Source organism: Delphinapterus leucas, chromosome 7 (assembly GCF_059928025.1).
Source record: "Delphinapterus leucas isolate spDelLeu-1000000601 "Yukka" chromosome 7, BTC_Dleu_Yukka2, whole genome shotgun sequence".
In the NCBI taxonomy this organism is placed as follows: Eukaryota; Metazoa; Chordata; class Mammalia; order Artiodactyla; family Monodontidae; genus Delphinapterus; species Delphinapterus leucas.
In genome coordinates, this window is record NC_143135.1 from 97,754,380 (window position 1) to 97,780,436 (window position 26,057).

Genomic DNA, 26,057 nt, shown 5'->3' on the forward strand with positions numbered 1-26,057 from the left:
TGGTATCAGGTCTGACCCTGGTTTCTTACTTATTTTTGCATATTAGCGAAGTTAAACCAAGCCCCTGCCCCGCCCCCTTCCCTGACTGGCTGTACTGCACAGGCCCTCCATCTCACTCCGTGCTACGGCAGACTCTGTGCTGTGGAAGGAGGCTGTTTTTGCCTGAAGGTTGTGTGACGAATTTGGATCCTTAGGAACTGATTGTACAAATTCTGAAGGTGGGGCTAGTTCTCTAGTCCCCACATGCTAACTCAGCCTTGGACATTAGAGAATTCCCAAACTTGTTTAAAAAAAAAAAAGTGTTTTTCACCAGCCTCCCATCAGGGAGACAGGCATCTGGTCTCATTCTGTAGGGGCCGCTTTCAGTGGTGCTCTGCTGTGTGTGCAGGGAACTGCTGGGGTAGAACTCACCAGATCTCTCGCAGGCGGGACGTGATGTCAGGAGGGCTGTGGGATTCTCGGGAGAACCAGCAGACAGCTCCCATCCTCATGGTGCCCTTCCTGGGAATGCAATACATCACTTTCAGAGTGAAATACATAGTATGTAAAGCAGTAGTAATACCCAGCATTTGTTTGGGTCTTGGCCTGTCACATACCTTATCTCGTTCGAGGTAGGGCTTGCTGTCCCTCCATACATTGTGTGTGTGTGCGTGTATGTGCATGCATGTGTTTGTGTGTGTGTGTGTGTAAGGACTACACAGCTGTACAGTATGGTAGGAAACATAATTACGTATTCGGATGAGGGAGATTGTTAAGGCCAGAGTAGTCAAAAAGTGTGAACACTTTGGAATTTTCGGGGCATCCTTGTCTAGCTTCCATGGGAAAGATTAAGCAGCGGATTTCCTCTTCCCTGGAGCTGGACATTCCTTTTGAAATTGGGTGTTCTCTCCTCTGCAGATAGGCTGGTGGTTTGTTCGTACCTTCTGATGTTGGTGTAATCTGGGATTTGAACATCTGCAAGTGATTTCCTTCTGGGGAGAAAGCAGTGTCTTGCTCCTCCTCCAGTGAAGTGGTGTCGTCTGGCTAATGCTGGGGCAGCTGTCAGCACCTCCCGCCAGGCATGCTCCACGCCTGCCAAGAGGCAGCCATCGCACCAGGGACCTTAGTTTTGGAGCTAGCAGGGACTAACTAGGGGATGAAAAGGTGGAGACTGTCTGTGTGAGCAGGCATCTGAGTCCCCACAGGCAGCCTTCTCTTTAGAGGGACAGTCTCGGGTGTGTGAGGGGGATAGATGGTGGCCAGGGAAGAGGAAATGGGATGCAGTTGACAGATGCTGTCTAGAAAACTGATGACTAGAATTCTTGTTCCCCTTCTCCTACTAATAAGTTGTGCAAATTCTCAGATCCACAGAGTTCCGTTTTTGCACTTAAAAAAAAAAAAAACTTTGTTCATGTACAGTAAGCTGCACATAAAGTATATAATTTGATCAGGATTGATCACCATCACTACACCTTCACCCACACCACAATTAAGACAGTTGCATCACCCACCAAAGTTTTTTTGAGTCCCTTTGTAATTCATTCTGGTCTCTACCCTCATCCCTCCAGACTATTAGCATTTTCTAGAATTCTGTGTAAATGGACTCATACAGATGCAGTCTTCTGGCTTTGAGGTTCATTCATGTTGTTTCATTTATCAGTGATTCTTTCCTTTTTCATTGTTGGTCAGTATCCCATTGTGGGGATATTCCACCGTTTCTTTATCCATTTGTTGATTGATGGACGTTCTAGTTTTTGCTGATTACAAATATAGTTGATACAAACATTTAATTGCATGGCTTTTAGGTGGACATATATTTTTATTTCTCTTGGGTAGATACCTTAGGAAGGAATGAGTGGGCAACCTGGTAGATATGTCTAGCTTTTAAAGGAATTACCAGATTATTTTAAAGTATCAAATTGTTTTCCAAAGTGGATGTACTCTTTCATGTTTCCACCAGCAGTGTGTGAGTTCGGATTGCTTCCGGTGCATGCCAACACTTGATATGGTCAGTCTCTTAAATTTTAGACATTTTAGTAACTGCATATGATACTTCATTGTGGTTTTAATTGGCATTTCTCTGATGACTAATGATGTTGAGCTTCTGGTTTTTTTTTCTTTTGGATGTTGAGTTTCTTTTCATGTGTTCATTGGTCATTTAAAACTCTTTTGTGAAGTGTCCGTTCAGATCTTTTATATATTTTAAAGAGCTGTGTTTGTCTTCTTATTGAGCTGTAAGAGGTCTTTTTTTAATATATTCTGAATTTAAGTCTTTTATGTGTGTTATAAGTTTTTTCTCCCAGTCTGTGGCTTGCTTTTTTGTTTTCTTAAAGGTGTCTTTTGAAGAACAAATGTTTTTAATTTTGGTAAAGTCTAATTTTAATCAGCTCTTTTCTTCTATGTTTTATGTGCTTTGTTGTTCTGAGAAATGTTTGTCCTTCCCAAGTTAGCAGAGATTGTCCCCTATGTATTCTTTTACAGGTTTTATAGTTTTAGGCTTTAGGTTTAGGTTTATGATCTATTTTGAGTTAATTTGTATATCTGGTGTGAGGGAAGGGTTGATACTCATTTTTTCCTTATAAACATGCTATTGGTCAAGCACCACTTGTTGAAAAGACTTCTCTTTTCCGCATCAGATTGCCTTGGTACCTGTTGGAAAATCAGTTGGCCGTATGTGTGGGTCTCTTTCAAGACTTTCTGTTCTGCTCCATTGATCTATATGCCTGTCTCTTCACCAAAACCAAATTGTCTTGATTACTGAAGACTTAGAGTAAGGGTTGAGATCAAGTACAGTAAGTCTTCCAATTTTGTTCTTTTTAAAAATTACGTTGACTTATTCTAGTTCCTTTGTCTAACCACATAACATTTTATTTTTAAAATTTTTTTATAATTAATTTTTATTGGAGTATAGTTGCTTTACAATGTTGTGTTAGTTTCTACTGACTAGCAAAGTGAATCAGCTATATGTATACATATATCCCCTCTGTTTTGGATTTCCGTCCCATTTAGGTCACCACAGAGCATTGAGTAGAGTTCCCTGAGCTATACAGTAGGTTCTCATTAGTTATCTATTTTATATATAGTATCAACAGTGTATGTATGTCAATCCCAATCCCCCAGTTCATCCCACCCTCCTTCCCCCTTGGCATTCATACGTTTGTTCTCTACGTCTGTGTCTCTATTTCTGCTTTGCAAGTAAGATCATTTATACCATTTTTCTAGATTCCACATATATGCATTAATATATGATATCTGTTTTTCTCTTTCTGACCTACTTCACTCTATGACAGTCTCTAGGTCCATCCACGTCTCTACAGATGACCCAATTTCATTCCTTATTATGGCTGAGTAATAATTCCATTGTATATACGTACCACATTTTCTTTATCCATTCCTCCGTTGTGGACATTTAGGTTGCTTCCATGTCCTGGAAGCAAACAGTACTACAATGAACATTGGGGTGCATGTGTCTTTTAAAAAAAATTTTTATTGGAGTATAGTTGCTTTGCAATATTGTGTTAGTTTCCACTGTACAGCAAACTGAATCAGCTATACATATACATATATCCCCTCTTTTTTGGATTTCCTTCCCATTTTGGTCACCACAGAGCACTGAGTAGAGTTCCCTGTGCTATACAGTAGGTTCTTATTAGTTGTCTATTTTATACATAGTATCAATAGTGTGTATATGTCAATCCCAATCTCCTAATTCACCCACCCCCCCTTCCCCCTTGGTATCCATATGTTTGTTCTCTATGTCTGTGTCTTTATTTCTGCTTTGTAAGTAAGATCATCTGTACCGATTTTTTCACATTCCACATATATGCATTAATATATGATATTTGTTTTTCTTTTTCTGACTTAACTTCACTCTGTATGACAGGCTCTGGGTCCATCCACGTCTCTACAAATGACCCAGTTTCGTTCCTTTTAATGGCTGAGTAATATTCTATCATATATGTGTACCACATCCTCTTTATCCATTCCTCTGTTGATGGATATTTAGGTTGCTTCCATGTCCCGGCTATTGTAAATAGTGCTGCAGTGAACATTGGGGTGCATGTGTCTTTTTGAATTATGGTTTTCTCTGGGTATATGTCCAGTAGTGGGATTGCTATGTCATATGGTAGTTCTATTTTTAGTTTTTTAAGGAACCTCCCTACTGTTCTCCATAGTGGCTGTACCAATTTACATTCCCACCAACAATGCATGAGGGTTCCCTTTTCTCCACACCCTCTCCAGCATTTATGGTCTGTAGATTTTTTTTATGATGGCCATTCTGATCACTGTGAGGTGATACCTCACTGTCGTTTTGATTTGCATTTCTCTAATAATTAGTGATGTTGAGCATCTTTTCAAGTGCCTCTTGGCCATCTATATGTCTTCTTTGGAGAAATGTCTATTTAGGTCTTCCACCCATTTTTTGATTGGGTTGTTTGTTTGTTTTGATATTGAGCTGCATGAGCTGTTTGTATATTTTGGAGATTAATCCCTTGTCAGTTACTTTGTTTGCAAATATTTCCTCCCATTCTGAGGGTTGTCTTTTCATCTTGTTTATGGTTTCCTTTGCTGTGCAAAAGCTTTTAAGTTTAATTAGGTCCCATTTGTTTATTTTTGTTTTTATTCTCATTACTCTAGGAGGTGGGTCAAAAAAGATCTTGCTGCGATTTATGTCAGAGTGTTCTGCCTGTGTTTTCCTCTAAGAGTTTTATAGTGTCTGGCCTTACATTCAGGTCTTTAATCCATTTTGAGTTTATTTTTGTGTATGGTGATAGGGAGTGTTCTAATTTCATTCTTTCACATGTAACTGTCCAGTTTTCCCAGCACCATTTATTGAAGAGGCTGTCTTTTCTCCATCGTATATTCTTGCCTCCTTTGTCATAGATTAGGTGACCATAGGTGCTGCGTGGGTTTATCTCTGAGCTTTCTATCCTGTTCCATTGGTCTAAATGTTTGTTTTTGTGCCAGTACCATATTGTCTTGATTACTGTAGCTTTGTAGTATAATCTGAAGTCAGGGAGCCTGATTCCTCCAGCTCCATTTTTCTTTCTCAAGATTGCTTTGGCTATTTGAGGTCTTTTGTGTTTCCATACAAATTGTGAAATTTTCTGTTCTAGTTCTGTGAAGAAAGCCATTGGTAATTTGATAGGGATTGCATTGAATCTGTAGATTACTTTGGGTAGTATAGTCATTTTCACAGTATTGATTCTTCCAATCCAAGAACATGGTATATCGCTCCATCTTTTTGTGTCGTCTTTGATTTCTTTCATCAGTATCTTACAGTTTTCTTCGTACAGGTCTTTTACCTCCTTAGGTAGGTTAATTCCTAGGTATTTTTTTCTTTTTGTTGCCACATAACACTTTAGAATCAACTGGTCAATTTCTATAAATCCTGTTGGGATTTTTACTGGGATCACATTGAATTTATAGATCAATTTGGGGAAAATTGACATCATAACACTACTGGGTCTTCTAATCCATGAATGTGGTGTGTTACACCATTTAAAAAAATTCTCTTAGCAATATTTTATAGTTTTCAATGTGGAGGTCTTGTATACTTTCTTTTTGTTAGCTTTATTCCTAGATATTTTTTATTTTTTGGTATTACTGTAAATGGGACTTTCTTTAAAGTTCATTTTTCAGTTTTTGCTGTAGTATATAAGAAGACAGTTGATTTTTATATATTAACCTTATCTTCTGCAACCTTGCTAAAATAATTCATTAGTGTTAGTAGTTGTTTTGTAGATTCAGTATAAGCAGTTGTATCATCTGCAAATAGGGACAGTTTTATTTCTTCCTTTCTGATCTTTACTTGTTTTATTTCTCCTTTTCTCTCTTCCTTGTCTTCCCTTCCCTAATATGTAATAATATGATAATATATAATATGGTGTATTATGTTAAAGGAAAAACTCTTTTCCCTTACTCTCAGAATACTTCTGATACTAAATGTATGGAAGTTTTCCCATCACAGCAAGCAGTACTCCAACTCTTCAGGCACCCACTGATGTCCTACAATTAAGTCAGGACACGTGCTAGCTGGAGTTGGCACAGACCCAGAGTCTAAGGGCTCAGTCTCACAAGACTGCCCCACCTGACCCCACTTCAGACGCCAGTTGCAAGTCTCAGGTTGTCACCTGTACTTCTGACTGACCAGCTATAAACTGGGGGTTCCCATGACTCACTGTTCAGGTTCAGTAATTTGCTAGAATGGCTGACAGAACTCAGGAAAATATTTATTTACATTTACCCGTTTATTATAAAGGATATTTCAAAGGATACAAATGAACAACCAGATGAAGAGGTACATAGGACAGGGTCCAGAAGGGTCCCAACCATGGAGCTTCTGTCCCCACAGAGTTGGGGTGTGCTGTTCTTCCAGCATGTGGATGTGTTTGTTCACCAACTTGGAAGCTCTCTGAATCCTGCAGTTTAGGGATTTTTTTTTTTTTTTTTTTTACTAATCATTTGACTTTATGTATTTATTTTTTAAATTGAAGTATAGTTGATTTACAATGTGTTAGTTTCTGGTGTACAGCAAAGTGATTCAGTTTTATATATATATATATTTTTCATATTCTTTTCCATTATGATTTATTGCAGGATATTGAATATAGTTCCCTGTGCTATACAGTAGGTCCTTGTTATTTATCTGTTTTAATGGAGGCTTCATCACATAGGCGTGATTAATTATTAACTCACTCTCCAGCCCCTCTGTCCTCCTGGGAGGATGGAGGTGGGGTTGAAAATTTCAAGCTTCTAATCATGCTTAGTCTTTCTGTTGACCAGCCCCCATACTGTCCAGGAGCCCACCATGAGTCTCGTCATTAGGACAAGAGACGCTCCTATCACCCAGGAAATTACAAGGGCTGTAGGAGCTCTGTGTAAGACACACTCCTGTCACCCGCACCAGTCAGAAAATTACAAGGGTTTTAGGAGCTCTGTGTCAGGAACTGGGGTCCAAGACCAAATATGAAAACAAAAGGTGCTCCTATTTCTCTTCATCACTTAGGAAATTACAAAGATTTTAGGACCTCTCACCAGGAGCCCAGAACAAAGACCAAAGTTTATATATCTTCTTATAGCACAGTATCACAAATGTAATATGTAATATGGTGTAGTACATTAATTGGTTCTTGAATATTAAACTATCCTGGAATTACTGGAATAATTCTTGAACCCTACTTAGTTACAATATATTATCCTTTTAATGTAAGGTTAGTATTTTTTAAAATTAATTAATTAATTTATTTTTGGCTGTGTCGGGTCTTTGTTGCCACACGCAGGTTTTCTCTAGTTGCGGCAAGTGGGGGCTACTCTTCGTTGTGGTGCGCGGGCTTCTCATTGCGGTGGCTTTTCTTGTTGTGGAACATGGGCTCTAGGTGCGCGAGCTTCAGTAGTTGTGGCTCACAAGCTCAGTAGTTGTGGCTCGCAGGCTCTAGAGCGCAGGCTCAGTAGTTGTGGCGCACAGGCTCAGTTGCTCTGCGGCATGTGGGATCTTCCCGGACCAGGGCTCGAACCCGTGTACCCTGCATTGGCAGGCGGATTCTTAACCACTGTGCCACCAGAGAGGCCCCCGTAAGGTTAGTTTTGATTTGCTAGTAGTTTTTAAAAGGTTTTTGTGTTACTTATGAGAGATATTGCTTGGTAATTTTTTTTTTTTTTTTTTTGGTAATGTCTTTGCCAGGTTTTGGTGTTAGGGTAAAACAAACTGAGCAGCAGTTCTTCCTCTTTTATGTTCTGATAAAGTTTGTGTAAGAGTGGTGTTTTTTTTTTCTTGAATCATCTACCAGTGAAGCTATCTGGACCTGGAGTTTTCTTCTTGGGAATGTTTTTGTTTAGAAATTGTTTCTCAGGCAGATAGAGAACTATTCAGATTTTCTGCTACTTATGTCCATTTTGGTGAGTTGTATATTTTTAGACATTTGTCTTTTCATCTAAAATTATTGAATTTGTTGGCTTAAAATTACTCAAGGTATTTTCTAATGTTTTAAAATGTCTGTAGGGTTTGTGGTAATAACCTGTTTTCATTCCTGTTTTTGGTGATTTGTATTTTTTTACTCTATTTTTCTTGGTTAGTTTAGTTAGTGGTTTGTCAATATTATTGATCTTTTCAAAGAACCTGCTTTTGGCTTTAATTTTCTCTGTTGTCCGTTTTCTATTTTGTTGATTTCTCCTCTGTAGTATTACCTTTCCCTTATCCTTGTATACTTCGGATTTACTTTGCTTTTCTATTTGTAGCTTGTTAAGGTATAACTTTAGGTTATTGATTTTTAGATCTTTTCTTATGTAGGCATTTGCAGCTCTAATTTTCCCTGTAAATACTACTTTAGCTGTATGCCACAAATTTAGATGTGTTGTGTTTTTGTTGTCATTCAGTTCAGAATTTTTTTTTTTTTGCGGTACGCGGGCCTCTCACTGTTGTGGCCTCTCCCGTTGTGGAGCACAGGCTCCGGACGCGCAGGCTCAGTGGCCATGGCTCATGGGCCTAGCTGCTCCGCGGCATGTGGGATCTTCCTGGACTGGGGCACAAACCCGTGTCCCGGGCATCCGCAGGCGGACTCTCAACCACTGCGCCACCAGGGAAGCCGTCAGAATATTTTTTAATGTCTCCCTTTAAAATTGAGAAGTAATTCACATGCAATAAAATGTACCACTTTAAAATGTATGGTTCAGTAGTTTTAGGTATATTCACAAGTGATGTGATGTGCAGCCATCACCACTATCTAATTCCAGAACATTTTTATCACTTCAAAATGTCCCTTTTGCTTTTTGTCTTTGTCTGATAAGTTATTTAGAAAAGGGTTGTTTAGTTTTCAGATATTTGATGTTTTCATAGATATCTTAATTTCCTTGTAGTCAGATAATACACTTTATATGATTTCAAGTCCTTTAAACTTAATGGGACTTGTTTTGTGATCCAACATGTGGTTTGCCTTGGTGAATATGTCATGTGCGTTAGCAAGGAATGTATATTCTGCAGTTGTCGGATGCAGTGTTCAACAGATGTTATTTATATGAAGGCGGTTGCTACTTGTTCAGACCTTCTACCTACTTTGGGGCTAGTTCTATAAATTGCTATATATTGCAGTTTGGGCGGGGGCTAGTTCCATAAATTGCTATGTATTGCAGTTCTGTAAATTGTTGGAGGTAAAATCTCCAGCTATGATTGTGGAATTGTCTTTTTTTCCTTTAAATCCTATCAATATTGCTTCATGTATTTTTACGCTCTGTTATTATGTACATACACATTTATAATTATTTCTGATTTATTGTCCCTTTTATCATTATGGAATATTCGTCTTTATCTATGGTAATACCGTTTGTCTTGAAGTCTTTTTTATCTGATATTGAAAGTCACTTTAATCGTCTTATGTTTACTATTTGGATAATATATCTTTTACTATCCGTTTACTTTCTACCCATCTGTGTCTTTACATTGAAGTATTTCTTATAGGCAGCATATAGTGAGGGTCTTTTTAATTTATTCTGATAAGCTCTGCTTTTTAACTAAATGCTTAGGCCATTAACATTTAATATAATTATTGATGTGGTTGGATTTAGGTTTAATACTTTATGTATTTGTTTATTTAAATTTCATTTTTTAAAATTATTCTGTTCCTCCTTTATGGCCTCCTTTTGTATTATTTAGGTATTTTTAGTATTCTATTTTTACTTAAATATTATCTTTTTGATTATATTTCTTTGTAGTATTATTTTTTTAGTGGTTGCTCTAAGGATTACAGCATATAAATTTAATCTTTCATAGTCCTTTTTGAATTAATACTGCATTTAACATAATATTACACTTAACATCAAATTTAGAAACCTTGCAACCAAATAAATCCCTTTTCTCTTCTCCCAACTTTTTTGTTTTCGTTTTTTATCACATTGACACATATTGAAAAACTCAGCAATGTCTTTGTTCTTGCTTTAATCATCGTATGGATTTTAAAGAACTTAAGAGGAAAAGCAGTCTTTTATATTCACCCAGATATCTACCATTTCCCTTGCTCTTCCTTCCTTCCTGAAGATCCCTGTTTCCGTCTGTAAATTTCACAGCAGCCTGACGATATGCCTTTAGCATTTGTTGTGGAGCAGATCTACTAGCTATGTGTTCTCTTGGTTTTCCTTTTCTTGATTTTCCTCCATTTGAGAATCTCGGTAATTCACTTTCATTCCTGGGGGATGTGTTTGTTTGATGTTGTGTGCTGGATTGATAGTAATTTTCTTTCCATAGAGGCATACCTCATTTTATTGTACTTTGTAGATATTGTATTTTTCACAAATTGAAGGTTTGTGGCAACCCTCCATCGAGCATGTCCATCGGTGCCATTTTTCCAGCAGCATTTGCTTGCTTTGTGTCTGTGTCACATTTTAGTGATTCTTGCAATGTTTCAAACTTTTTCATTATTATTAATATATTTGTTATGGTGATATATGTTCAGTGATCTTTGATGTTCCTACTGTGACTTGCTGCAGGCTCAGATGATGCTTAGCTTTTTTTTTAAATAGCAGTAAAGCACTTTTAATTAAGGTGTGTACATTGTTTTATTTAGGCATAATGCTATTGCACACTTAATAGACTACAGGACGGTGCAAACATAACTTTCATAAGCACTGAGAAACCAAAAACTTCATATGATTCACTTCATTTTGGTATTTGCTTTATTGTGGTGGTCTGAACCACAGTATCTCCAAGGTGTGTCTATACTTTAAAGATGTGCTATCTGCCGATGGGAAATCTGTAATCATTTGTTACCATTTTCTTGTATGTATTGTGTCATTTTCCTTAAGATGCTTCGATATTTTTTCCTTATCTTTGGTTTTCAGTAGTTTTGTTTTGATGTCTCTAGGTGTGGTTTTCTTTGTGATGATTGTTTTTGGGGACATCGATCTCTTGAATCTATAAATTTATCTTTTTCACCAAATTTGGGAAATTTTCAGCCATTATTTTTTCAAATATTTTTTCTGCTTCAGTCCCTTTCTCTTGTTCATCTTGGCCTCCAATTATACATAGACCTTTTGTTATTGTCCCACAGTTTCTTGGGGCTTTTTTCCTTTAAGTCTTTTATTCTGTGTGTTCTTTAGAATAGATCATTAAAAAAATATATTTATTTATTTTTGGCTGTTGCGGGTCTTAGTTGTGGCACGTGAGATCTTTTGTTGAGATGTGAGGGCTCTTTATTGCGGTGCGCAAGCTTCTCTCTAGTTGTGGCGTGCAGGCTCCAGAGCGCATGGGCTCTGTAGTTGCAGCACACAGGCTCTCTAGTTGTGGCATGTGGGATCTTAGTTCCCCAGCCAGGGATTGAACCCGTGTCCCCTGCATTGGAAGGCGGATTCTTAACTACTGGACCACCAGGGAAGTCCCAGAATAGATCATTTCTACTGTTCTGTATTTATCTTTAAATTCACTAATTCCCTTGTCATTTCTATTCTGTCACTGAGCCCATCAGTGAATTTCCTATTTCAGATATTTTATTTTCCTGTTCTAGAATTCATTCCTTAAAAAAAAAACAGTTTCCACTTCTCTGGGAAGAGTTCTTTTCTCTTGCTCATTTCAGGTGTGTTTTCCTTTACCTCATGGAACACAGTTATAAGAACTGTTTTAAAGTCTTTGGTAATTTCAACGTTTGGATCATCTTGGAACTGGCACCCATTTATTGTCTTTTCTCTGGAGACTTGGAGACTTTTTACCGACCTGTTTGTATGTTGAGTAATTTTGGATTGCGTCCCGGACATGAAATGAAATCCTCTGGAGGATGTTGCTGTTTTCGTTTTAGCATGTAATGAACCTGTTCAGATTCGGACTGTAACTTCTGCCTTGCATTCTTTGGAGATCTCAGTTCAGGTTGCTAAGTCTTTTCTGTGCTAGTTTGGGTCTGTTCCACACACATACAGTTTAGGGGTTAGGCTGAAACATATGTGAGTCCATCCACAGAATTAGAGGGTTTACTTCCTCATGCTCTCCCCTCTGGGATTCCAGCTACATTCTCTCCATCATGCAGGGGCTTCTTTTCCTGACTTCTTAGGCTGAAAGTTTCCATTGAAGGTTTAGCTGCCTGGCTGGGACTAACATATTCTAGGCTGGGGCATTCCCTCAGGGCACAGGTGTACCAGGAAGCCCCAATTGTTTGGGTAGTTTCTCCAGGTTTTAAATCCCCTTCATAAGCTGCCTTATTTTGTTTACTTTTCAGCATCCTCGGGTAGCTGTCTTTTTGTATTGAATATTTTGTCCAAATTTTTTAGTTGTAATTAACAAGAAGGATGGGCTGTAGTGAGCTTATACTGTCACAGTCAAAAACCAGAACTCTAGTTGGTTAATTTTTAATAGCTGCTTGGTGAGGGTCAGAGATGTGGGTTTGACTCCTGCCTCTGCAGTTTACAGTCTGCCACTTTAATAGGAACTCCAGTTTCTTCATTTGGCAAAAAAATGTTGGAATGTGAGAACTTGCTCTGCCCAGCCCCAGGGTTGTGTGGATCAGATGAGAGAATGGCTGTGAAGTGCTCTGGAAATGGAAAAGTTGTATTCAGGTGGTTGATATCCCTGCTGTGTGTGTGCATGTGTGTGCCTGAGTGTGTGTGCACGCGTGTATGTGGTGTGTACCATTTATGCCCGGCCATCTCCATGGCAGTGACGTCAGCACTGGCTCTCTCTCTTCAGGCTCTTCCTGGACCTCACTACTACACATGGGGAGACCATGGCGGGATCATCATGGCCATCGCCCAAGGCATGGAAACCAACGAGCTGAAGTAAGTGTCTCTGGTGTGAAGCTTTTTAACATCACACTGTTCTCCCAGAAATTTAACTCTGTGATTATAAGTGGATTTATCTCTGTAGCACTAGGTTATTGACAGCACAATCTGTGCCTTGGGAAATTACTTAAATTTTTCTTGTTTATTAAGTGGGAATCATAATCTGTCCTTCCTGTCTCAGAGAGGAACAAATGAAATAATTTTACTGATTTGAAAAAGCACAGCTCTATATAAATATAAATTAATAATGACTAAAAAATTAACTAGAGGCTCTTCAACTTGTCTTTCTTTGCTTTGTGTGTGACACACAGTTACTCAGAATGAGTCATAATAATAATAAATAATAATGATACATGAGTAGTAATTTCAGAATACATATTACTTGATAGCCAAGTGACTTTTACTGTGATACCTTTGGTTTTGGGGTTCTTGCAAATAGACCTGGAAAGGACATTTGGGGTTAATGGCTTCATCTTCTAGATGAGAAAACTGAGGCTCAGAAAGGTAAAGTAACTTACCCAAGATCTTCCCCTTTGTTAATAACAGACAAGACGAGCACTCAGGTCTTTAAATTACGTTCTGTGCTCTTTGCAGTATGTTCCTCTGAAAAGCAAAAATGTCAAGAGTTAGTAACCTCTGCTTTCTTGAGTCTGATTTTATCAGAACCAATTCTTTCATTACTTTAGTCTGAGTTAGGACAGAAGTTAATTTTGTTAACATGAGGTCGGGACAGACTATCTCTAATTTCTCCTTGTTTTTGGGCTGAACCCATGAGACAGATTGCTAAAGGAGCGGGAGAGAGCTCCTATAACCATCTTGTTTAACGCAAGGGAGAAAGCTTTCTTTACTTGGCTTCTTTTAGAAACAGGGTCAGCAACAAGAGAGAGAGGTGGGTGGTTTGAAAAAAGAGCTCTTAGCTCGTTTCCCCTGTGGTTAATTGGACATGTGCTGAGTGACCTGGCCTCCAAGAAGCAGAGAGAAGCAAAGTCCCGGTGCTCTGCGCTCCACCTGGCTGGCCTCTGGTCTGTGCAGCTCTGGTCAGCGGCTGCTTTAGAGCCAGGAGTCAGAAGAAGTCCTGTTTGTACGCAACAGACCGTGTCCCCATTCAGATTGACGTTTGCTCAAATGAGGACAGTCACAGGGTACATGCTTCCCACATTCGTGTCATTTATTTATCCATTAATTTATTAATTCCCATCTCACACATTTCGCGAGCACTGATGGTGCCTGGTGATGTGTATCTAAAGAGACATAGGATGTTTTCCTTCACTCGCAAGGATTCCATCCTCTAGTGGTGAGATAACACAAGTACACAACGCGATGTTCGGGCCGCTCCTTGAGAAGTACGGCAGGGGACGTAGTTTGGCTCCCTAGGAATACATTTCATTCTGTGTGTGGCAGTCAAACTGCAGAGACAGTTCCTGATTTTCCCTGTTTAACTCTCCTCCAGATTACATTTGCATTCCAAGCTGGCTTCTCTGGAGTAGTTAATGTGATTCTGGTCCTCTTACACCATCTGTCGGTGCATATGTGCTCGGGGAACGCAGCGTCATTGCTAGCTAGCTGCAGGAAAACATAATCAGGAAAATAGACCTGCTGCCAGAAAATCACAGTGCCCTCGGCAGGTGTTGAGCAATGATTTTGGGGTGGTAGACTTTAAGGATATGGACCCTCTAGCATCCCTCTATTTGCACAGGTCACGTGGAGGTGTCTGTAGGTATGGTTCAAATAAAACATTTGCAAATATGAGAATATGTTCAGGCCTCCTATTGACAGGTGCGTGTGTCCCAGATATCAGGCTGAGCTTGGCCAAAATCTGTGTAGTGTAGCCACCTGGCATTTGTATGTTGCTCACAGAGTTGTTTTGTTTTTTTCTTGCTTCTCCTGCTGCTCTGCTTTTGACCTGTGTGCTATCAGCTTCATCAGAAGAGAAGCAGGAAATAAATATTGTAATTAGTTCAGATCCTTAAACCCCATGAGTGAAGGCTGCTTCTGACTCACCTGGATTTCTATTGCTGGTCTAGGACTTCAGACACGTCTAAGTCTGGTTTCCCCAGCCATGGCCATGGCTCCCTCCTTTGAGTCTCATAGTATTTATTGGTGGCTGTCTCATTGATTTGGCATTCATCGCATGCTGCCTCCTTTTGTTAGTTACCTTTTCATTATATGCCGGGTTTCCTCAACTCATTAACAGGGTCTTTGTAGACAAGGATTTCTATTCTATGCAGGCTAGCAGGCACTTAGTAAATATTTGATTGTTCAAATAAATAGGTCATGCACACTTAGTCTTCCAAGATTGCATTTTTTTCCCCTGGTTTATAAAACTGGAAAGGGTGGGGTAGCGTGGCAATCGCAGTCCCCGGGGGTGGGGGCACTTCCGTTATTCTCTGTTGTAAATGACAGTCCCTGGAGCTCGAACGTGAGTAGGGGTCCCCGGATGTGTGCAATCTGGTGAGAATGTGACTGTCAAGAGTTCAGGTCCACGCTGGATGGAAATGGAACATATTTCTGTTAAGCATCATTTCAGGTCAATTACACAAACATTTGTTGAATATCTACAAGGAGCCAGATGTTGTTCTAGGAACCGAGGATGCAGAGGTGAATGAGGCATCCTTTGGGAGCTGTCCAGCCCCACTGTGGCTCTGAGATGTTTCTGAGCCAGCTGGAAGGAGAGGCCAGGGGAAGAGCTTTCCGACCCAAAGCTTATCCAGCCTTAGGGAGGAAGCCGTAACAACAGTAACCCTAGTGAGAGGTTTAGTGGGGACAGAGGGTGGAACGTTGCTTAACTTAAGAGTTAAGTTTTGGGGTGTTTTTTTTTTTGTTTTTTTTGTTTTTTTAAATTTATTTAGGCTGCACTGGGTCTTCGTTGCTGCGTGCAGGCTTTCTCTAGTTGTGGCGAGCAGGGGCTATTCTTTGTTGTAGGTTGCAGAGCACGGGCTCTACGCGCACGGGCTTCAGTAGTTGTGGCTCACGGGCTTAGTTGCTCTGCGACATGTGGGATCTTCCCGGACCAGGGCTCGAACCCCTGTCCCCTGCATTGGCAGGTGGATTCTCAACCACTGCGCCACCAGGGAAGTCCCTGGTTGTTCTTTTAAATAATTTATGTCTTTCTCTCCCTGTTTATCATAGTTAACTAAGAGTTGATGATTACTTGTTTCAGCTTCTGCCTTGATTCTCCACTGAGGCTGTTTTCTTTGTTGTTGTTAATTGAAATTGAGAGTAAGAAGTGGAACACTTTGTTTTGCTACTGTTTTCTACATGTCTGAAATGAATAAACAAGAACCTCTTCTGGGAGTCACTTACCCCTTCGTTCAGCATGCTGTCACCGTGAACCTGCTCAGGGGTTGCAGGTCGTTCTTGTATAGAATCAGCGTTTTTCAGAGAAGGGGCTGTTGTGTTTTTGCACTCTGACCAAAAATGGACCCAAACCCAAGCTTGTCGGCTTGATAGTGAGGGATGAGATCAGTTTCCGTTTCTTCCTAGTGGTTTGCCTGTCAGCATAATGATATTGGTAGTTACTAATAATACCTTGGACTTTCCCCAAAGCATCTTTCCTCATAGGAGATTTCAGATTTCATAGGGCTTCCCTCTGGGGAGTCCTGAAAAGCCACTGCAAAGACTACACCCAGCAGAGCAGCTGTCTTTTCTGGACCTGAGTTCTGGAAGCAGCTTCACAGTTCTGGAACGTGGGAGATGGCGGTTAACCTGTCCTTGTGGTTGCGGAACCTCCTCTCCTAGTAACTTACCTGGATGGTTGCAGAGAGAACCAGCCCCGCCCCCACTTCATTCTCACCCCCATGTGGTGTCTCTGGCCCTGTGAGTTATAGAGGAACAGGTATTCTTATCAACCTTTAACTGTTGAGAAACTGAGAGATGGGGTTAGAAAAAAAAAGAAAATACAGTGCAGTTCATTTAATTTCCTTTAACAAAAAAGCATTAATTAATGGCCCTCTGTGTGCCAGGGGCAGTAAAGTGAGTAAGGGGTCTTATTCCTGATGAACGGCAGCCCTAGTAGAAGACGCTCGCAAAATCAGGTCATTTAAATATAGTAGGTATGTTACTGAACCAAACTTGGGTCCACTTGCCCATCTACTGACACTGGGTTGTGGTGAAGGAGAGTGCAGCATTTATTGTAAGGCATCATCAAGGGGTCCGGGACAGCTAGTGCTCAAAAAGCCCAAACTCCCTGATGGGTTTTAGCAAAGCATTTTTTTTTTTTTTTTTTGCGGTACGCGGGCCTCTCACTGTTGTGGCCTCTCCCATCGCGGAGCACAGGCTCCGGACGCGCAGGCTCAGCGGCCATGGCTCACGGGCCCAGCTGCTCCGTGGCATGTGGGATCTTCCCGGACCGGGGCACGAACCCATGTCCCCTGCATCGGCAGGCGGACTCTCAACCACTGCGCCACCAGGGAAGCCCAGCAAAGCATTTTTAAAGGCCAGGTGAGGGAGGGGCGTCGCAGGGTGTGTGATCAGCCCTGCACAGTTCTCTGATTGGTTGATGATGAGGTAACAGGATGGTGCCACAGGGGTTAACATTATCAATCCTTAGGCTCCAGTAGGCTACGTGCTCATGGTCATCAAGTAGTTAACATCTTCCATTTGGCGGTGGTTTTAGCATCTGTAAAACAACACAGGAAATGTGCATCAGATACTGTTATCTGGGTATGTCAGAGAGGAGCTATAGCAGAGGACCTAGGGGAGGGGGTCTGTTCCATAGGGTCCTGCTCCGTTACAGGTATAAGATAGAGGTGAGCACAGGGTGCGGGGCGGCCACAGGAGGGCCAGTAATGCTATCTGGGAGACAGGAGAAGGCTTCTGGGAGGAGAGGAAACTTGAGCTGAGACTTCAAGGGGAAAAAGCAATGTTGGATTGCCACGCCAGGTTTAGAAAGAGCTTGAGCAGAGATCAGCATGAATCAGAGTGCAAGGTGCAGCTCTTTAGTATTGACAGAATGTAAATCTCGGGTTTGTGTGTGAGGGATGAGGCTTGCAGTAGCGCTGTGGTCAGGGACCAGGTCCCCTGAGGACCTTACACGCTGCACCAGAGACATTAGACTTTGCTTTTGAAATGATAGGGTCCCTCTGAGGGTTTAAAAATAGGGGAATGACATGGCTAGTGTAGAAAGATGGCTCTGGCAAGTTGAGGAGCATGAATTTAAAAGGACCAAGACTGGAGGTGAGAGATGCTGCTTAGGTGGGGACCAAGCATTTTGAGGACTAAGTGTTCAGGACCTGCTTTTTGACTAGACGGTGTCAGGGGGGATGGGGGGTTGACAGGGCAAGATGATCATATCACTCATAGAAAAGCAGAGGAAAAGGAATTGGCCTGAAGGGCCATAGGATGAGTGCAGATGTGGACAAGTTGAACTGAAGTGGCTGTGGTATGTGCACGGGGAGATCCCCAGCAGGGATCTGGACATATTCCATCATCTGGTTCTGTCTTCCAGTGCCCATTGCAGGAATTTTCTCTCTGTCATCTGTGATGGATGATCACCCAAGTCTTTGCTTGAATAATTCTAGTGATGGGGACTTTGCCAAATCAAAAGGGGCTTCCATTTCACTTTGGACAATTTGTTGTTCATTTGTTCGTGCACTAAGTATTTATTCATCCGTTCCTTTATGAATGAAAGTTCTCAGGTCAGAGAGAGCCCAAATTCTCCTCACTCCCGTTGCTATGCAGCGGGCTCAGCTTCCAGGAGATACATCCAACAGATATTTTCTCTTCTGCCTGAAAGCCTTTCAGATGCATGAGGACCTCTCCCTGTCCTCTTCAGAGCATCTCCTATTCCATAGCAAACAGCCCCCGTTCCTTCCCTCCTGTGCTGTAGGATCCTGAATCTACACCCTCTAGCTTCTCCTTTGGGCCCTCCTCACAATGTCAGAGGTTTAAGATGTGGAGCCCAGATCTGTCCCCAGCAGCCTGAAACATGCGTCACGTTGGCATTGATACCAGCATGATCGTAGACACTCAATTTCTTTTAATAAAAACCCTAAGACAGTTTTTCTTTGCCCTATATCATTACCCTATTCTGAAGTCAAGAGTTACCCTGAGAAAAGGAAATGGGATTCATTTATTGTGACTTGTGTGTGAAACAATTTGAGCTCCCAGCTCTGACTTCCTTTGTGTCTAAGTTCTCTCCAATCAACTGTTTCATACTCCATTCTTGAAACAACTTTTTCTTTTTAAGGGAAATAAAACTACTTTTTCTCATCTAGTCTTGAGATCTTTATCTGTTCTCGTGGTTCTTTTAGAGATTATTAAAAGGAGCTCTGCAATTATACCTTTAAATCTTTCAGTTCCCTAGAGTGTGCTTTATTTTGCATTCATTTTCCTTTAACTTCCGTCTTTTTTTTCTGCTTTGTCCAGTTTGAAGATCATTCTCTTTAATAAAGACAAAACCAAAATAGAAATTGACTAACTACTGCTGCCTCTTTTTCTGTCTTTCCTATTTATACCATTAACCATCAGACGGATGAGCCTATTCCATTTCTAATTCTTTTTTTTTTAATAATAGTGTTTATTTATTTTTACTTGTTGACAATTTGCTTTATTTATTTATTTATGGCTGTGTTGGGTCTTCGTTTCTGTGCGAGGGCTTTCTGTAGTTGTGGCAAGCGGGGGCCACTCTTCATCGCGGTGCGTGGGCCTCTCATTATCACCGCCTCTCTTACTGCGGAGCACAGGCTCCAGACGCACAGGCTCAGTAATTGTGGCTCACGGGCCCAGTTGCTCCGCGGCATGTGGGATCTTCCCAGACCAGGGCTCGAACCCGTGTCTCCTGCATTGGCAGGCAGATTCTCAACCACTGCGCCACCAGGGAAGCCCTCCATTTCTAATTCTTTATAGGACTTGCTGGGTAACCAACCCACGTCTCACTGCTCACTAACCTACCAATTATTTTGGTCATTTGAAGCATAATCCTTGACTTATTTTGAGTTTGCGTTGTTTGGCCACTGTTTCTACAGATTACTAGCTGTAAGAATGACAGCTAGGATTAATTAGCAGATTGCTACTGCTCTTTAAGTTTTTGCCCTTGGTTAATATGACTCTTTTCTCATCTTGAATATGTTTTTTTTTAAAGTCTGAGCTCATCAAGGACCTTTCTCTCCAGCCACACATTTGTGTTTTAAATTGAGTGTCTACCACTGCTTCACTTATTTAGTGTATCTTTGGTTATATTATGTTACTATTGTATTATAGTCCCATCTTCTTGAGAGCTTTGGCCATGAGATTAGGTCTATACTTCTGTTTGAATGTTTTAAATTCTCCGTTCCTAAGGGCTGGGGCCCTATGTCCTCTTTCACGACTATTAGGCGTATAAAGATGGCTTGGTTTGTTTTCTTGCAAGGTTCTTGTCACTTTCACTTCACCAGCACATTCTCCTCTGGAGGTCAGAATTTGGTCCAGAACAGATGTTCCCTTAACTTTTGCAGTTGATAATGTGACTACCATGTCTCCAAAATTTTGAAAAAGCACTGTTTTTTAAATGCACAGTTTATTCTTAGGTTCAGGGCTGTACTCGGCCATGCACCTGCTTTTTAGTCTCATTAATATGTTATGGTCAGAGTCTGCTGGGAACTTCTCAAGAAATGGGATGATTCATTTCCTGAGGTTATCTCGCCTTCGAGGAGCTGTTAAGTAGAATTACCTAGGCAATGTGCAAATAGGCAGACTTCCGGCATTATCACGTGGATAGCTCCCATCATGTCTGGTTAATAGGCTGACTCTGCTGGTTCAGTTTGCTTTAAAGATGGCACTAAGCCTTTCGCTCATCACCCTGCTACAAGAAAGAGATTGAATGAGTTACCTTATCCCCGTACCTGCTTCAGAGATAGCTTAAACCAAAAGCATATCAGCCAGAAGAGAATTTCTCCTCTTAGGAAGATCTGTGGAGGAGATTGCTTAGTCCCCATTGCCCTGTAGCCCCACCACTAGGTTTAACCCATAGCACTTCTTGCAGAAGTACCAATTTTAGTAATCTCAAGACAAGAGGAAGTGTTTGGATTGAATGATGTTGTAAAAAGAACTACATCAAGTATTAAGATCCTGAGTGAGTAAAACTAATATCTCAAAAACATGGGAAAAGTGAAAGAAAAGTTTTGTATATAATTTGGATTTGAGAGACCCAGTAGCTCTGTGACCCTCATGAACCCCCTCTTAATTGAGTGGTTTCTCATGGTGAGCATCTCACCAGCTTACTGGGTGATGAAGCAAATACCAGGCACACTTTCCTCTCCTTCTCCTCTTCGATACAAAAGATAATTTGAAATCAATACAGTTACTAAAGTGCTGCTTTTTTTTTTTTTTCTCAAGGGCTTGCTCTCTCGTTCTGATGTAGTCTGTCTTGGAGACTTTTCTCAGGACACACTTTCCTCCAACTTTTTAATTTTTAAGACTATGGGAAAAGTTGGAAAAATTGTATAAAAATTACTCATGTGAACTTCCCCTACAGCTCCCTTAATCACCAATTGTTAACATTTTGTCCGTTTGCTCTGCTTTTGCCATCTATCCTGTCTGTCATCTTTCTATCCATCCATCCGTCCAGCCATCCATCTGTGCAGCCACCCTTTTTTTTTGGGAATCATTTGAAAGAAAGTTGCAGCTCTTGGGCCCCTTTATAGCTAAATACTTAAACATACACATATCTCCAGGAAGTCAGTGTATTTTCCTGCACAATCAGAATGCCATTATCACACCCAAGAAAATGATCATGAACTCAGTATTACTTATAGACTATTATATTTTCTCAGTTGTCCTTTACTATTTGTAGCTGCTGTTTTTTTTTTTCTAATCCAGGATTCAGTCCATGTTTACATATCGCATTTGGTTATTATACCTCTTTAGTCTCTTTCAATCTATAACAAGCCCTCTGCCTCTTGTTGGTTGGTTGGTTGGTTTTTCATGGCCTTGATGTTTTGAAGAATCCAGGCCAGTTGTCATGTAGAAAGTTCCACATTCTGAATTTGTCCAGTCGCATGGAATAGTAGTGCCTAGATGATGTGGTATCCTCAGTGCTTTATCCAGGAGGTACACGATGTCAGGTTGAACCACTGTGAGTGATGCTAAGTTTGTCGAGGGCTGTACCTCAGATTGTCCGCTGTAAATTACATATCCCCCTTTGCAGGGAGTGTGAGTTTATATCTTTAGACCGTGTGAGCACTCTGGTCCTCTTGTCTGACTCGGTTGTTACAGTGGGGGGCTTATAGTACAGTCACTTTTCTCATTCTGTCATTGTTTTCAACATTTATTAGGTAGCACTGTAGTATAATAAAAAAAAATTCCCTCCTCCCTTTCTCTTCCTGTTTGGTATCATTTAGAGACCCATGGCCTCTTTTCATTCAGTGTATTATCTGTTACCATCATTTCTCTTCGTTAAGTTCATATTTTCCCAGACTGGCCAGTTGGAGCCCCATCAAGGTGGCTCCCATGTACTTTTGGGTCATCCGCATCCATCTGTGAGCACTTCCCCCCTTTCTGGCACAACCTTAAACTTGCCCGGCTTTAGCCCAGTATCAGCCACTTCTCCGAGGAGCCCTGGTTCCTCTTACAGATGAATGTCATCTGGAAACCAAGCTCTTGCCCCAGAGACTTTAACCGCAAGGATCCTTTTTACTTGCATTTGGGCAGGTACAGCACCAACGAAGGGGAGACCTGGAAAACATTCATCTTCTCCGAGAAGCCGGTGTTTGTGTACGGGCTCCTCACGGAGCCCGGCGAGAAGAGCACTGTCTTCACCATCTTTGGCTCCAACAAAGAGAACATCCACAGCTGGCTGATCCTCCAGGTCAATGCCACGGATGCCTTGGGTAAGCTGCTGCCTCCTCGGCCCTTTGGTGGAAATAGCTATTGAGCAAAGCATCAGCTTAGATACCGTGCCCTGGGAAGAGTTTGTGATCCACTGAAGAAGATGGGCACATATGCAGTAAGTGAATGAGGGATTCAGAGGCAGTTGCTCGGGCAGTTGTTAATAGGGCCACATGTTGTCTTTTGTATCCTCATTTCCTGTGCGGTCACGGGCACAGGGAAGGTTTACGTATATGTGTGCTGAGCACGTGAATGAATGAATGCTTGGAAAACATGCTTCCAAATCAGCAGTTCCAGTTTGGCAAATTCAGCGGGTAACTACTACTGGTGGTGCAGGGTCCTCCCAGAGCTGTCTGGGGTCTCATCACCATCTACCAGCCCAGACCCAGGACCTGTGCATAAGCGAGCAGGGAGAGTGAGCTTCTTCATCATACTTCTTCCTTCCTCACCCCCGTGTAACCCTGCCCTCGGCAACGTCTCTGCTTTGGCTGACATTATTCCAGCTGCCTGGAATGCCCCTTGGGTTCAGTTTCCACTCGTTGAAATCCTTCTCATGGATCAGATGCACTTGACTGCTAATCCCAACCAAAAGATCTCTCCCCTCTTCTCTGTGTCCCCAGCGTACATGTACTCATCACACCTTGAATTACAAATTTGTGTCTGTCACTCTGGGTGTGTCCTCTCCCATCAACTAGATCATAGGTCTTTAGACACAAGAACCTGCCCTGCGCATATTTATATTCTACCCGCTGGACGGCCTGATAACCTTATTGTCGGTAAGGGTTTAATAAATGCTTGCTGATTGGAGTGGTGTTGAGTTGACAGTAGTTCGTCAATTTCGGCATTTAATCTGACCAAAGACACACATGTGAAAAAGACGTAAACTACCAGTATAGACATTGGTGTACTTTGGAATTCCTGTAGAAACCACTCTACTTAAATTTCGAGTGGATGTGGGTAGATGGAATGACGGTCCAGGTTGTCTGACCAATTCTCAGCCTCCTTTCCTGAAGATCCCATACCTTCCGAGCAGTGACAGCGAATTCTCTTGCTCGTGGGCCATACTACCAGATGCGTCCACGCTGCCTCGGGAAGCAGGCAGGGGACAGTACTCCTGAGTGATACCATCTCTCAGGGATTCAGCCTCTACCTAACTCCCTGGAGATAAACGCCTCTGGGCACCTATTTCTAAAGGAAACTGCAGAATCTGCTGAAATCTTTCAGAAGTGTAGACAGTGAGCACCAAAGATGCTTGCTTCTTCCCATCTTTCTCAGATGCACGTCCGTGTTTCAGGGGACACCAGGGGGCTGCTGCCCGGCCTCAGAGCCGGCTGATTCGAGGGGCGGGCTGGCTCCGGAGGCCTGCACACCTCCTGGGCAGTAACGGGAGGCATGGCTGGGCTGCGGGGCGGGCAGGACAGGAAACCCTGCGTGGGTCTGCCTGTAATGCTGTATTTCTTCCTCCTCAGGGGTTCCCTGCACAGAGAACGACTACAAGCTGTGGTCCCCGTCTGATGAGCGGGGCAGCGAGTGTCTGCTAGGGCACAAGACTGTTTTCAAACGAAGGATCCCCCACGCCACGTGCTTTAACGGAGAAGACTTCGACCGGCCGGTGGTCCTGTCCAACTGCTCCTGTACCCGCCAGGACTATGAATGGTGGGTTCTGCATCCATGCCAGGGACTGAGTTCTATTCTGGTCACTCACCGGTGTGGGAAACAGACTAGGACGTGGTCCCTTCCCCTGAAGAAAGGGAGGGAATCATAGGAAACAAATATTTATTAAGCATCTCTTGTGAGCCCGGAACCGTGCTAGGCACTGTTTATGCAGGTTATTCCATTTAGTTGTTACAGCCGTGTGATGCGGTGGAGGTGTGACACCCAGGCAAGTTGCAGTGGTTTATGCAGGAATAGATCACTCTGGGATTCGTTTCTACGAGGGCAGCCCAAGAAAGGAACATGCTGACGGTTCGATGGTAGATAACTCCTTTTCTGTTAGGAGCCCTATTCTAGAGGGAATTTGTTTCTTTATCTGAAACGAGGGGGGTTAGTGTTTTTTTTATATATATATATACACGTATATATATATATATATATATATATATATATATATATATATATTTGTATATTCATTAGTCCTTGAGTAAAATATCCAAGGCACTGCTTGACATTGTGGAAGAAATGACGTGCACACAACTCATTGTAACAGGAGACGGGAAGATGCAGGTACCTTGGAGGAGGAACAGGTGCTTTTACTGGGATTATTGATAGGAAAGAGGAGACTGGGATTTGCCGCTGGGGAATCAGGAAATCTCTGGAGGCAACACTGAGATGGGCTTTAAGGAAGAAGCATCTGGATATGTGACTGGAGCGTTCTAGGAAGACGCAGCGGCAGCGTGAAGGTGTGGAAACAGGAAAGTGTAGTTGGTGGTTTAGTTTGGATGTCTTGTTGGGTGTGTGACTGGGGGTCAGTGAGTGGAGATGAGGCTGAAAAGAGAGAGACTACGGTGGGGTGGAGACTTGGGCGTGGACCATATTCTGTAAGCAGGAGGATGTCTTTGGAGGCTTTTGAGGAGAGTTGATGACCAGAACAGAGCTTACCTTTAGGAAGATGATGCTAGCAGTAGAGACATAGGGTCTCAGAGCCCGTAGACAATCCCCCAGGTCTGTGATCCAGCATGAAATCATTCCAGATTTGCAGGGCTCTCGGTAGAGCACGGGTACTGATATAAGCGCATAACTCATTTTTCAGTGGTTGCCGAAGCATAAAGAAACCAAAGGTTGCTTTGGGAAGCCACACTTACCTTGACTAAAGCCAGAAACCTTGGATGTGTTCTAGTCCAGAGGTGGGAACAGGGCCACAGAGTAAACGTTCTAGGCTTCGCAGGCCATGTGGTCTCCGTTGCAGCTACTCAGCTCTGCCTGTGTATCGAGATTGCCGTCTAGATGAATGGGCATGGCCGTGACCCGATAAAGCTTTATTTACAAAACAGCCAACCAGATTCAGGCAGTTCCGGTCCTAGACCAGTGCTTCGGAAACTTGAAGGTGCATGTGAATCATCTTGGATCTCATTAAAATGCAAGTCCTGACTTGGTTGTCCTGGGGCCCTGCAGTCGCCCAGGCTCCAGGTGACCCCGAGGCTGCTTCTCTGCAGAGCTCCCCTCAGAGCAGCACGGCTTTAGACAGCTGAAGATGAGCATCCTCTCCGAAAGCCGTGTGGTCCTAAGATAACAATGTAGACGCTTTCATGGCAGAAGCACAGAGCTGTTCAATGTTCCCAGTGATGTCTGCTCAGTGCCCCTCTGCTGCTGCCTTCTGCCCTCCCTTAGAGAACCCTAAATGGTAATGTCAATCGGAGGGATTTTGCTGGTCTGAGGTATCCCTGCCGACTGGATTGAGACTTTGGGGACCCTGATCATGGAAAAGATTACGAGCCCTCTCTCCTCCCTCTTTTATCCCCATTAAATACTTGAAAATAAGACAAAATGAAGAATACGTGAGAAAATCTGACAAATCTTGATTT

General features: G+C 42.0%; 1 protein-coding gene and 1 long non-coding RNA gene across 4 annotated transcripts in view; one reads left to right on the plus strand and one right to left on the minus strand.

Annotated features, from left to right (window-relative positions):
* Positions 1–26,057, plus strand: part of SORL1 (sortilin related receptor 1) — a 157,031-nt gene that overhangs the window by 56,471 nt on the left and 74,503 nt on the right. For all 3 annotated transcript variants that reach the window (XM_089915731.1, XM_022560208.3, XM_022560210.3), the window contains 3 exons: positions 12,641–12,729; positions 22,360–22,538; positions 24,006–24,192. In XM_089915731.1, the coding sequence (XP_089771857.1) occupies positions 12,641–12,729; positions 22,360–22,538; positions 24,006–24,192 (455 nt within the window). The remainder of the gene's footprint in view (positions 1–12,640; positions 12,730–22,359; positions 22,539–24,005; positions 24,193–26,057) is intronic.
* Positions 1,370–25,572, minus strand: LOC149748826 (uncharacterized). Its single transcript, XR_016393947.1, has 3 exons — positions 25,338–25,572; positions 16,036–17,350; positions 1,370–15,217 (listed from the first exon to the last, which is right to left on the minus strand). It is a non-coding gene; the product is annotated as an uncharacterized LOC149748826 (long non-coding RNA).